The 13,162-nt window shown below is 40.1% G+C and overlaps 3 protein-coding genes across 5 annotated transcripts in view; 1 reads left to right on the plus strand and 2 right to left on the minus strand.

Moving 5' to 3' along the window:
* The window catches only part of LOC141802354 (clathrin coat assembly protein AP180-like), a 28,165-nt gene extending 26,695 nt beyond the window's left edge, over window positions 1–1,470 (minus strand). Inside the window, exons 1-2 of the mRNA XM_074685898.1 lie at window positions 871–1,470; window positions 472–754 (exon numbers count right to left, since the gene is read on the minus strand). Coding sequence (XP_074541999.1) covers window positions 472–601 — 130 coding nt within the window. The 5' untranslated portion in view covers window positions 602–754; window positions 871–1,470. The remainder of the gene's footprint in view (window positions 1–471; window positions 755–870) is intronic.
* Window positions 1,471–1,825: 355 nt separating this feature from the next.
* Window positions 1,826–8,168, plus strand: pgm3 (phosphoglucomutase 3). Its single transcript, XM_074685896.1, has 13 exons — window positions 1,826–2,147; window positions 3,049–3,257; window positions 3,532–3,716; window positions 3,817–3,884; window positions 3,970–4,103; window positions 4,206–4,401; window positions 4,857–5,014; window positions 6,125–6,208; window positions 6,293–6,391; window positions 6,509–6,628; window positions 6,720–6,842; window positions 7,280–7,453; window positions 7,542–8,168. Exons 2-13 carry the CDS (start codon window positions 3,051–3,053, stop codon window positions 7,629–7,631), a joined length of 1,638 nt encoding a protein of 545 aa, XP_074541997.1. The 5' UTR covers window positions 1,826–2,147; window positions 3,049–3,050; the 3' UTR covers window positions 7,632–8,168.
* A 115-nt stretch (window positions 8,169–8,283) lies between these two features.
* On the minus strand, window positions 8,284–13,121 carry ngs (notochord granular surface). Of its 3 annotated transcripts, none has more exons than XM_074685565.1 (11): window positions 12,779–13,121; window positions 12,228–12,390; window positions 11,940–12,089; window positions 10,938–11,057; window positions 10,739–10,834; window positions 10,308–10,442; window positions 9,911–10,021; window positions 9,717–9,827; window positions 9,508–9,632; window positions 9,118–9,375; window positions 8,284–8,536 (listed from the first exon to the last, which is right to left on the minus strand). In XM_074685565.1, the coding sequence occupies exons 1-11, from the start codon at window positions 12,973–12,975 to the stop codon at window positions 8,446–8,448; spliced, it is 1,557 nt and encodes a 518-aa protein (XP_074541666.1). In that variant the 5' UTR covers window positions 12,976–13,121; the 3' UTR covers window positions 8,284–8,445. The 3 variants fall into 3 exon arrangements, with proteins under 3 accessions (XP_074541666.1, XP_074541664.1, XP_074541667.1); XM_074685563.1 differs by having other exon boundaries at window positions 12,228–12,393; XM_074685566.1 differs by having other exon boundaries at window positions 8,483–8,531; window positions 12,228–12,393.
* Between the last annotated feature and the right edge of the window lie 41 nt (window positions 13,122–13,162).

Below are 13,162 nucleotides of genomic sequence, written 5' to 3' on the forward strand. Positions count from 1 at the left end.
CTTTGTGGCCTGTATCACCAACATGAGGTATCTTTCAATGATTTAAAGGCTGTTTCTTAGCTATATTAACATTTTAATTTCACGTGTGAGCAAAATACTACACCCAGTATCATGCAGGCCTTTAAAAGCTCTGTGAAATGTGCCTTTTTTTTAAAAAAAAGAGCCCATTCAAAGGTCTGTGGACCTGTCAGTCCACCTTAAATTATGACCTCTTCTCCCCCACTCTCTCTTTCTCTCTGTAGGTTTCCATCATCTTTAGTGAAGGCTGACACAGAGGGTCACCAGAGGGGTCATCATCGTGGCTACATCAATTCATTATGGCACCACACCCTTTTAAGCTAAGGGGATCTAAATGAGTGGTCATAATGATAAGATGGTTGTATATGCGGTTATGGTGGATGTGTGTGCGGTAAGATGAGACCTGTAAAGCTAGGCCTTGTGGCAGGAAAGAGGAGGAAGAACTACACTTACACTCCAGGTGCTTTTTCTTGGGCGCCATCACTTCATGAGTGGTTGCTTTGCACACAGCTCGGGCCATATCTGATCCCGTTAGCTGGTATTGCGCAGCGGCAATGCGATCCGTGAGCGTTTGCCCCGACATTTTCTCTCTCCGCTGAATCGACCACCTCAGGAATGTGTTTCACTTCGGGACGATGAGGGGAAAGCGTAAATAAAAAAAAACCCAGCTTCTTCCCGGAGCCTCAGTGATCTATTTCGTGCTTTCCTCTCCCCCGATGGATAGGCCTGTGACCTTCTGTGTGGGCGGATAAAAACGCAGAAAATGAGCTCAAAACAACATCATGAACCATATTTTCGCACTAAATCGTGCAGTCACGTTGTTAATTTACATGGCGACGTGAGTAGACTTACGCAAGGTTGTGAATTCCCGTCGGCTCGTCCTGTTTTAGGCTCCGACCGCTTCAGTTCAGCACCTTGGACAGCTAATGCCACTCGGTTATGTAACACTCAGCTGGCAATGAAAGCTGGTTTCTCACCCTACAGCATTAACCGTATATTTTCAAAAAATGATGAATTTAAAAAATGTCCAAAAATATTCTTATTAAAATGAAAATCAATACTCCATGGATCGGTCAAATATCCCGTTTGGAGGGCGCATTAGGTTTGAATGAATTTGTCGAGGTCCAAATTTGCCAATATCCAGTCAGATTACGGCGTTTCCTCTGTGAACGCTCCGTCTCGGCTCTAAAAAGCCGCTTCAGATGCTGTGGTCCTCTATTTTAGAGAGAAAATGCGCATCGCTCTCCGGAGGTGTCGCCAACTCAGTGCAGGGCAAGAAAGAGGAAACGACAGGAGGGAATTTCCTTCTCGCCTTCCCCTTCTGTCATTTGTTGTTTTTTTTTTATTGGGTTCATCTATACGTCCGTCCAGACCCCCTCCCCCTGCAATGCTTGGACAGGGTTGGATGGCACACGTTTCATCCCACGTCTCTTAAAGGGGAGTCGACACGGGGTCACTGTACAAAAACTCATATCACTGCACCAAAGGGTTAATTTACGAGCGTGACTGTAGCATATGCTGCTGCATGCTACAAAGAATATCAAACAGGTCAGCAAGCTCAGCATGCACAGAAACAGGCTCTGCAAGAAATATGTAAGTAGGCTATAGCCTACAGAAATTTGGGTGATCCGCCTAAGAGAAATTTGGCTTATTATGTCCTGCAAATTTTGAATTATATGCACTGGAGAGTAGCTAAATGTTTAATGAATACATGTATAAACATTTTAAGGCATATTTTTCCGATTAGCTATACCGGCTCTAAATAGCTAAGGTTTTTTTTTCCTTTTCTGGAGATCGACCGATATTTTTTTTATAAATGAACAACTTTTAAAGTGAGAAGCCATTTTTTTAAATAAACGTACCAGAGTAAATAAAAAGATTGAATTCTAGTTAAAAGCGGTTGGGATTTTTTGTTTGTACCGCATCAGAGCATTAAACGAAATAAAATAATCATATGAAGCGAAGCTAAACGCACACTGACACGTACGGCGAGCGTGCTTGCGTCCCATGACGTATGCGGAAGTGCAGCCACGTTGACAGATGATGCGGAAGAGGGGATGGAAGAGAAGAACAGGAGCTATTTCATTGACAACTCTTAACTAATATTTAAACTTTACAAAAGACACGAAGTGAGTAAAACAAACTCCTTTTAAATCTAGTACTTAGTGTAAGTGCGTCTCCTTCGCTGTTGTTGTTTTTCTTGCTGGGAACCTGTATGTGTTTCATGTGTATGTTAAACCTGTCACTTTAACTTTTATTATGGCTGGTTTGACATTCAGTTGATATGATTTAGTTTACCGAGTCTTTCTCGAAAGTGGGCGACGGACTGCTGCTGTAAATCAAAGCAGACTTTGCCCCCGTCTTTTCCTTTTATATGCTGTGTGATAGCCTTACATAGGCACTGTTTTCTGAGCCAAAGAAAATGTTAATGCCCATTTCATCTGCCACTTTCGAAAAGGGCACGGTTGTTTTCTTCTGAAAAAGTTTAAATTTACCCTATTATAAACTGCTTAAGAATTAAGGTGCTTTATACACATATTTGTTGTAGTACCAGTAAAATAATGATTATTTAAAAAACTTTGTTTAGAAAGTACTTTTCAAAACAGTCTTATAAAGTGATTTTCAAAAGACAAAAGAAGACAAACCTTATCAAGAATACAGAAAGAAAGACAAGAAAATAACGAATGGATAAGACGAATGGCTGAATTCAGAGATAAACTAAGAAATAGAAACTGTGTGATTACTGGATGTATTTTGACATGATGGTGTGGGTCCAGTTATTTTATTACCTGCGGTAGCACCACAAAGGGTAATCCTTCTTGTCTAGGTAACATCAATTGTTTAAGTACTTCTTTATTAAAGGCGTTTTTAAAAAGTAAAAAATAATTGGCTGTTACTGGGATCATTATGCAGCACAAGTAGTTTTATCCCCTAATACTCCATGTGTTATGTGTAGTACATTCATGATTTTGATTCAGTATTATGTTCTTGTAAGAATTTGTTTTGTCTTGTTTTTATACTGTGATTCAGGAATGGCCCAGTTTGAGGAAGTTACAAAGCAGTCCAGTCTGCATCCGAAGCCAGCGGGATTAGTTTTGCAGTATGGCACTGCTGGTTTCAGGACTAATGCCAAACATCTGGACCACATCATGTTCAGGATGGGCCTTCTGGCATCTCTCCGCTCCAAAAAGACCAAAGCCACCATCGGAGTCATGGTCACAGCTTCACACAACCCAGAGGTGAGAGAAAGTTTCAGAAAGTCTCATACTTGAAGTTTTTGATTTCTATAAGTTGTTTTAATTTTTATTTATCTATTTTTGTAAAATGTCCTTTTGGTGTTCATATCTATTTACATTTTCCAACTACTACTGTTTCTTTTGTCACTTTATTGATGTTCTGCTTTGATATTTTCTTTGAATACTTAACAGATTCTTTCTCTCCTTTTATTTAATGCTAAAACACACAATCCTGTAACTCCTGCATGTCCTTGTCTCTTTACTTGCTTTTGTGCAGGAGGACAATGGAGTGAAACTGATTGACCCCATGGGGGAAATGGTGACACAAACATGGGAGGGCTATGCCACACAGCTCGCCAACGCTGAGCAGGAGGACTTGATCACTGCTCTGAGGGACATCATAGAGAAGGACGCCATAAACATGAGTGAGGAGGCTAATGTGTTTGTGGGCAAAGACACCAGGTACGTGGTGTTGTGTTAATCAGTTTTCTTTATTTGTTTGATTAACCCGGGATGAGTATTTTAAATTATACAAAGAAACATCTGTGTCCTCTTGCTACAGGAGCAGCAGTGTTCTCCTTGCTCAAGCTGTGTTAGATGGAGTGTCAGCGCTTGGTGGTCACAGCAAAGGTAGAGTAGTTTGTTCTCACTTTTAATTAATTTGTTTCTTTCCTGTATTAACTTTTGTGCTCCCTACTCTTTATATTTTCATCAGACTATGGTTTAGTGACCACCCCACAGCTCCACTACATGGTGTGCTGTCAGAACACACAGGGGAAATATGGTGAAGCCACAGTGGAAGGATACTACAACAAACTCTGCCAAGCCTTCATTCAACTCACAAAGAATGTAAGAAAACTCAATGTGTCTTGATAATTAATTAAAATCCTACACACTTGAGTGTGGTTGGGTTGTTGGTGAATAATTTTAATACTTAACTATTTTTTGCAGGCGTCTAATTGCACAGATGATCAGAAGCACCTTTCAGTGGACGGTGCTAATGGTATTGGCGCTCTAAAGGTGCGAGAAATGGAGAGTCAACTGAAGAAGGAGCTGCATGTTTCTCTGTTCAATGACGGCAGTGAAGGAAAACTAAACCACCAGTGTGGGGCTGACTTTGTCAAAGTGCAGCAAAAACCTCCAAATGGTACAAAGAGGCTTTTAAGAGTCATCATAAAGGAAATTTAGACTCTGTGCGTCTCTGTGGGTGGTTTAAAGAGGAGAAAAAGATGCAGATGGGCCTTTCTATTTTCTTTTATTTTTCAAAATATTAAATCAAATGTGATATAAAATGTTGCTGAGGTTTTTTTGAAATCATAGATATTAAGTTTGACCACAAGATGGAGACTGTTTCTCAACAAATTGTCAAACATAAATATAAAGTTTACTCAACTTTGATATGAAATCTGTTTTATAAATGGCCTGAGCAGTTATGCAGGCACAAACTCAGGCTGCATAAATGTGTAAAAAGGGGGAAATCTTTCTGCCACTTTTTCCCACCTCTTTAAGAATAGCAAATAAATATAAAGAGAATATGTAGAAGAAGAGTTGTATATTTTTACTGTACCACTTCTAACCTAACTGGATTTTCTATCTGTGAAGGCATGAAGATAAACCCAGGAGAGCGTTGTTGTTCCTATGATGGTGATGCTGACAGAATAGTTTACTACTACACCGACTCTGAAGGAAAGTTTCACCTTCTGGATGGAGACAAAATTGCCACGCTCATCAGCACGTATCTTAAAGAGCTGCTCACTCAGGTATTTTCTAAGAATTCATGCACAAAAACAACATTTTAAAATAAATTCAGGGCCTGATTCAAAAGAGGATTGCATATATCTTTTACTTACTAGATTCACAGTGCACATGCTAAGGGTTAAATTCGCAAATAGCGTCTCATGTGCCAGTGTGTTATGCATGAATTTGAATGGGCCACTACACATTTATGTGGAGCACAAGGTGCCTCTTTCTATACAAATGATCCTTATTTTGAAACACCAAATTCAAAAGGGGTAGTAACAGCCCTGCACAATTGAAGAGAAATTTTTACCCAATGCCATGTGGTAACTGCGCTTGAGCGTTAATAATATACCATACCTGTAACGCCCAAAAACATTACTTTGATCACTTCAATTTGTATAATAATCAGTTCAAAAAAAAAAAAAGTCTAGGCTGTATGTGGCTCAACCCCAGCACATAAAGGGCTGAAAGCAGGATACAAGCTGTGAAATTTGTGTCATCTGTCATGGACACACTCTACAACTAGAAAAGCACTCAGAGAGCGCACACCTCCGCCAAGCATATTGTGATTGTCACCAACACTTCAGTCCTACTTTAATGTTATACTTCCTTTCAGCAGACTGTCTGCTACAATTTGGTGTTAGTTGCAGGTTTGTACCATAATTTGTTACCTGACAGTGTTAAAAATTATGATGACCCAGTACATATTTCATATTCTGGATTGTAGTACCCAGAATATTGCCAGGACCTGGATTGTACTTTAACATCAGTCAGAAATTATGGTGACCTTGTCTTGTATTGTTTTGCAAAGCAATCCAACCATTTATCATGGAGTTATATACACAGATGGTGAAAATGGCCATATCTCACAATGATAAAGAATCCTTTAAAATATCTTAGATCCATTCGGTGATCCAGATCACTTTCAAAATGTAATCACTTCTCCCTTATCCCATTTTGAACATTTCCTGAAAATTTCATCAAGATCCATTCATTACTTTTGAGTTATATTGTTCACAGAAAAACAAACAAACTGAAGCAAATGAAGCACAATTATTGGTGCTAGTAGCTGCAACAACCCATTCTTAGTGACTTCCCTCTTCAGTGAATACTTTGTTCTTCTTTTACAGGCTCAGTTAGACCTGAAGATAGCAGTGGTGCAAACTGCCTATGCTAATGGCAGCTCAACACACTACTTGGAAAACACTATGAAGGTGAGAAAACACAAGCGTCTCTTTTTTCTACCCTTTGTTTGTATTGATGATCTGTAGTTCACAGAATTTATGTTTTTTTCCCAGTTAATCGTGAGGTGCACTAAAACAGGAGTGAAGCACCTTCATCATGCAGCGCTGGAGTTTGATATTGGAGTTTACTTTGAGGCCAATGGTCATGGAACCGTAAGTAGATCAGACAACACATCGACGGAACTCACTCTTTTTGTGTCATTGTTTGACTATGTGTAGTTTGGTTAACAAATTAGTCTGAACATGTTGTTGTGTTTATTTTGTGCTCAGGTGTTGTTCAGCAAAGCAGCGGAGGAGAAGATCCAGCAGCTTGCTGAGAGCTCCAGCACAGATGATGAGACGAAGAGAGCAGCTCTGCTACTGCAGAACACCATCAACGTCATCAACCAGGTAAACACACACGACCAGGGATTTTTGAATTAAAACATTATTATTACACTCTCTCTGATCTTGATCTGCGTGTTGTTGTTTTCTCTTGAAGACCGTAGGTGATGCCATATCTGACATGCTGCTGATTGAAGCCATCTTAGCCATCAAGGGTATAACTGTGCAGCAGTGGGACGCCATCTACACGGACCTGCCAAACAGGCAGCTCAAAGTCAAGGTACAGTTTATGAATGAGATTCATTTCTATTTTAAATCCCAAAACTGCCCTACATCTGATTGAATTTTCTCACACTTAACTCCAGGATGTATTTCACAGCAGTGTAGTAATCACACAGCATCTGGTAGCATTCTGGCTGAAGACCTGCAAGACCTTCTGAGTGGAAATTGTCAGTTTTAAGATGTATTGGATTTATTTGAGCTGCTTTGGGCTGGTCTTTATGTATCATTGCACTTATAAGCGAAGCTTTTTTTGCAAGAATTATGAACTTTTTGTCTGATTTTGATCAACAGCATCTATGTCAGTTTCACATAATCACTGATTACATTTTCTTAAGTGGATTTGAAGGAAGTTGATAGACAATACCTCTAAAGGCAGTAGGAGGAAATCATACTGCATACGAAATTATTGAAACTGTGTGTGATATTTCCCTGTAGGTGGCAGACCGCAGGGTGATAGACACAGAGGATGCAGAGAGACGGGCAGTGAGCCCTGCAGGACTACAGGAATCCATCGACTCTTTGGTGAAGAAGTACAAACAGGCTCGTTCTTTCGTGAGACCGTCTGGTACTGAGGATGTGGTGAGAGTGTACGCTGAAGCTGAAACACAGGTAGGAGGTTTATTTTGGTCTTTAGAGACATTTTTCTGTACTCAGTCTTCATCCCCTGATACATCCAGATGTTATGTTTGTGTTTCAGGAGAGTGCTGATGCACTGGCACATGAGGTTAGCCTTGCAGTTTATCATTTGGCTGGAGGAGTGGGTGATGAACCTAAACCTTCTCACTGAAAACACACAATCACAGAACACCAACAAATCAAAAGGTGCTTCTTATGTTAAGTACATAAATAATTTTCTTTTGTTGTAAATGATCAAAACTACTAAATCCAGGTGCCATGTTATTTTTTGATTGTTGCTGAACCCTACTCCTGGTTTCAGTTTTTGCTTGTTTGTTATTGAGATTTAAGAAAGTACACTCCTGGGAATAATGAATGGAATTAATGTTACTTCTTGATTTTTTTTTATGTAATACTCTGTGCCTTTACATTTGGGGTTTCTATGTAATAAAGATAAAAGTCTATGCCACGATTAAACCTTCTGCACAAATTTCAAGAAGATTTAGACCTTTTTAAAGATGGTGTCACTTTTTGTTATCATATAACTTCCCACAAACTAAATCATTGTGAGGACTGACTTTATGTTTGTCTGAAACGGTAAAATCTCAAGTTTACATGTGGTGAGTTGTAGCAATCATACTTGGCTTGAATGAAAAAGCCTTTGCAGTTTTACATAAAATAAATTATGCAAAAATAAATGAAAACAATGACCATGATGGCTTGCTTGTGGTTTATTTGGTTACTTTAAAACAATGCGCTGTGTTGCTGACACATAGGAGGATTAAACGAGCAGAAAGGCAGAGATAAGCTGACAGGGTGTTAGGGGCAGGCAGAGCAGCATGAATCATTGTTAAGGATAATGGTAACATTCTTTGATTTTTTCTGTTTTGTTTTTTTTTTTCATTTCAAAATCCAATTTTTAGATTTTACCAGTTTCAACCCCTTGAAAAAAAACTGACATAAAATGCTTGCGTAGGATGAATGAGCTAGTCTTCATCTGTGTCAGCTGCTCCAGAAATGGTAAAGGTGCGCTCCTGCGTGTCGCTTTCATAAGTGTCATCCTCTGTCTTAACTGTTCTGGGAGAAAAAGGAAACAATTAGATGTAAGAATATCTATATTTTTCTGTATCATCTGACTCCAAATTAATGATTTCAGGGAAGAGGATGAGGGTCACTGAAAAATAACTTAAGGCCGATAAAAAAAAAAATGTAATAAATTTGGCAGATATTTGATGACTTTAAAGTCATTCTGAGAAAAAAACTTAATTTGAATTCTAATATTTGAATTCTGTAATTAAAGCTGAAACCACCACAATTTTAAAGGGGAAAAAACATGAATTTTTCTTTTTTTTTTCCCTTAAAATTGTGAGAAAAAAAATCCAAGCTACTTGGGGAAAAAAAACTGAAATTTGCCAAAAATCTCAGAATAATCTCGAACAAATCCTAATTCTGTGAAAATTTAAAAACTCTGACTTCCATCCCAGAATTATGACTTTCTTTTTACAGAAATATGACTTCAAAGTCAGAATAACAGATAATGTAAAAAAACAAACTGTTTTTTTAGCAGGCCTCATCCAGTAGCCCTCACCCACTTTCCTTAAATTCTGACTTAGAATGACTTGAATAAAGCATATGATGAATGCTCTGTCAACCGTTACCTCACAAGGAGAGTCTTCCTCTCAGACATCTCCGTTGCCTGTTCATTAAAGTCGCTGTGGGACGCTAACAAAGCACCTCCAACACCCAGTCCTTCAGCAGCCTTTGGATTCCCGGCAGTGCCTGATGAGCTCTCGCAGATTGAAGTGGAGGCTGATGTAGCATGTGAGCTGACGCTGGAAGTGAGCTGCAGGACTCCAGTCAGGGACAGATTATGGACCATGGTGCTCAGACGGCTATCTTCCCCTTCAATTAGTTTCCTGGAAAAGACACATAGGAGAAAGTAGGTGGAAGAACTGCTGATGCAATATTTCTTTCACCGTATACATTGTATTTTCCATAAATATAAAGAGGGAACCACATGGTGCTTTAAAGCAGGACGTGGCTCTCACCTGTAGGTGATGATCTCAATCTCCATCGACATCTTTGCGTTCAGCAGTTCTTGATATTCTCGCAGCAGCAGAGCAATCTTCTCTTTGGTCACCTTCAGATCCATCTTCATCGCACTTATATGCTCCTGATGCAACATAACAAACATGTTTGATTTAGTAAAACACCATCTGTGAAGCTACTACGTGAACATCTAAACTGACTCACTAACCTCCAGGTTCTCCTCCTCCTTCTTGTGTTTCTCAATTGATTCACGAATCTGAGCCACCAAGTACTCATTCCTCGTCTGCAGCGCTTCCAACTCACGTTCCTTGTTGAGAATCTAAACACACACACACACACAGAGTTTTTGTCAAGCTAGGAAGCGATAAATGGAACAACTATTTAGTCAAAACTCAAACTCACCTCCTTTTTGTAAGCTGCGATTTGCTCCCTCAGACTTCGGACACTTTGGACGTGTTGGTTGGAGGCATTACTCAGGTCCTGAAACTTTGAGCTGTACCAAGCATCCATTTCCTGGAGACGAACAAGAGCATTCTTAATTTGATTTTTAACAAACATTTGGTTTTATCTCAAAAGGATGGGTTAAGAAGTTATTGCGTAAGAGTTTTGGGTCCGACTCCAGCGGTAATGTTTTTGTTCATCTTCTAAAGAGTCTTTAACTTCTTAATCAAAGCCCAGGGTACATTTAAAAACATTTATACAAGTTTGAAAAATCTAGACTATATAATATAAAAATTAGAGCAGAAATGTATTGTAAAAGTTGAAATAAATATGACATGTCTGTGTAGTTGCACTCTACCTGCAGGTTTTTGGCAGCAATGCTGTCATACTGGGACTGAATCTCTTTGAGAGCAGAGGAGAGGTCTGGGAGGCCAAAGCTCAATTCCACTTTGGAGGTAGCAGAATAGATCCTTTGCATCAGCTCCTCAACTTCCTTTCAGGGAATTACAAACAACCAATGAAGCACTGAAACACTGAGGACTGAATCTGAAAGTATACATCAACGCCAATGGGAAACATTAATTTACTATAAAGTAGTCACAACTTTTTCCTCTCAAATTTCACACCTCCCTGATAGTAGTCTCACTCAATCCATCAAAGGTGTCTCTGTTTAAGTCTGAGCTGTCACAGCACCAATTACAGGCTCTTTAAAACATGAATGATAAAATGAAAGGCATGCCAGTCATCAGTGGTTGGCTCTCTCTCTGAAACTGGACAAACAGAGTTTACCTCCTTTTGAACTCTCTGCAGGAAAGCCAGCTCAATCTCCAGCTGTTCTTGACGCTTCTCCAGAGCAATCCGAGCAGAAGTTGCTTTATCCACATCCTGGAACACAGGAGGCAAGTACTTATCATAGTTTGGTTGAATCAACAAAGATAAAAAAAAAAAATCTTCTATTCTTAAGGTTTCAGATCCAAGTGTTTCTAACCGGGCGGAGGATCTCAATGTCCTGCTCCGTCTTTTTCCTGGCCTCCACTGCTTCTTCATACTTGGACTTCAGCATGTCCAGTTGGCCCATCACCGCCTCCTTGGCGACCACAGACAGATCCTGTACAGACAGAATAAACAGATTTAGAATTCAATAAATGAAAATGGAGCACTGTTTTGAGACTGGTCTTGCACTTTCATTCACCACCGCAGACAATGATACAAACATTTTTATTTGTTTGTAAACATTTCAAAAGACAAATTCTGCGTGTACATTTAGACCTCTGCAGATGATCCAGAATGCAGCAACACGTCTGGTCCTTAGCCAGACTAAAACAACACCTCACCCCGCTGTTAACCTCTCCTCACTGGCTTCCAGTGGCAGCTTGAATCAAATTCAAAGCTTTTTTCTGGCTTGCAAAACATTGACAAGAATGGCTACTGCCTACCTGGGGTCCCTCATCCAAGGTCTACACTCCTTCTCGCCTGCCACGCTCTCCTTGTTAAAGACGCCAGGTGCTTCAAGCCCAGTGTGGCTCCAAATCACTAGCCAGACTCTTCTCCTCTGTTGTGCCTAAATGGTGGAATGAATTACCAAACTCTAGACATTCCACAGAGTCCCTTTCTACTTTTAAGAGATGTCACTTAAGCTCTCCTTTTTGTCCTCAGGGGTAGAATGAGTCAGAAGGTCTCATACCAAGCTCTTAATGAATTTTCAGCACTGATTACTGAACATTGTTGAAGGTTGAACTATACTGTTGTAGCGATTAATTGTGGTTAGTCACAGCTACATTATTCTACATGGGGAAAAAAATCTTCTAGCACCAGATGGCAGCACCTGCCGCCAAATAACTTGTAGCACTTTGACGCATTAAGGTTTTCCCTTTAATTTCTTGCTTGTGTTGTACGTCGCTTTGGACAAAAGAGTCTGCCAAATAAAACTGTAGAACTGTTTAATGAACGTGACGCCCCAAAACACACATGCACAACCACACCAACACACCTTCTGGACTCTCATCTGCTCGGCAACCCTTTTCAGATCTTTCAGCTGGGACTCGTACAGCTGCCTGAGGCCTGATGGTTTTACGTGGCGGCTCTTTAGAGCATCAATTTCAGCCTCCAGCAGCTTATTTTTTGACTCCAGATTCCTCACCTATAAGAAAATTTTCATGAAAAAAAATTCTGATTTTGTTCAGATGCTAACACAATAAAAGAGAGTGGCTAAAGACAAGACAGTATTTCACTCAAGGGAAATAATGATTTGTGCAGCCACTTGTTGTCGATCCTTTACCTTTTCAATATATGCTGCCAGGCGGTCATTGAGGGCAATCATCTCCTGTCTTTCACTGGTCCGGGTCATCATAAAGGCCTGGTTCGCTGCTGAAGCTGCATCCAGATCCAATTTAGGCCCAAATCCCATGGAGGTGCCTACACAAAGTGTTCCCATGCTCGCACTGCTGCAGGCAAGATCAGAGAAGAGTTTGCAGGACAGAAAAGTGATAGACATTTATAGTTATATATGTATAGTTTCCCTTTTTATAGATATATATTTAAAGTTCGGCTTCTTTGTTTTCATCCCCATACAGTTTATTGCTCTTTATTCTTGGGGTTGATACACCCTGCTGACAGGACAGGACATTTTTTTAACAGTCTTCTAATGAAATCCACTGACTTCAAAATCTGTTTATACTTTGAACACCATCAAACTGTGGTTAAACAAATGTTTTAAGTAATATCAAAGCACCAATTAAAGAATAACAATTTGCAAATAATCTGAGTGATCTGAATTATTTTTATCACTAAAGTTCAGTTTTAATTAGTCAGTTGAAGAGTTACACTCACCTGGTCATACGAGACTTGTTTGAGATAGACCTGCGTCCCATTGACCCTCCACTCCTGGTGAAGCTGGCAGACCGGTGACGTGTGTCCCTGCGGCTGGGAGAGGGACTGGACACCCTGACCTGGTAGGCGTTGGAGACAGCCATGGTTCCCTCGAAGTGGCGGCGGTATGAGGACATTCTCTCTGGACTGTGGCTCATGATGATGCTCGTATGACTTCTCAAACCTTAACCTGAGATTGGAAGCTGGTCACTCTGATGCTTGCGTCTGCAGCGGGTCTTTATATCCTCCTCGGCCCTTCCCTAAACACTACACAGGAATGTTGAACCTGTCAGGCCCAGGGGTGAATGTGCGTGCAAACATTTATCAAGTTTGCGTCAATTAACT

Source organism: Halichoeres trimaculatus, unplaced genomic scaffold, assembly GCF_033239565.1.
Source record: "Halichoeres trimaculatus isolate MK-OKI-2021-1 unplaced genomic scaffold, fHalTri1.1 fHalTri1_scaffold_13, whole genome shotgun sequence".
Lineage (NCBI taxonomy): Eukaryota > Metazoa > Chordata > Actinopteri > Labriformes > Labridae > Halichoeres > Halichoeres trimaculatus.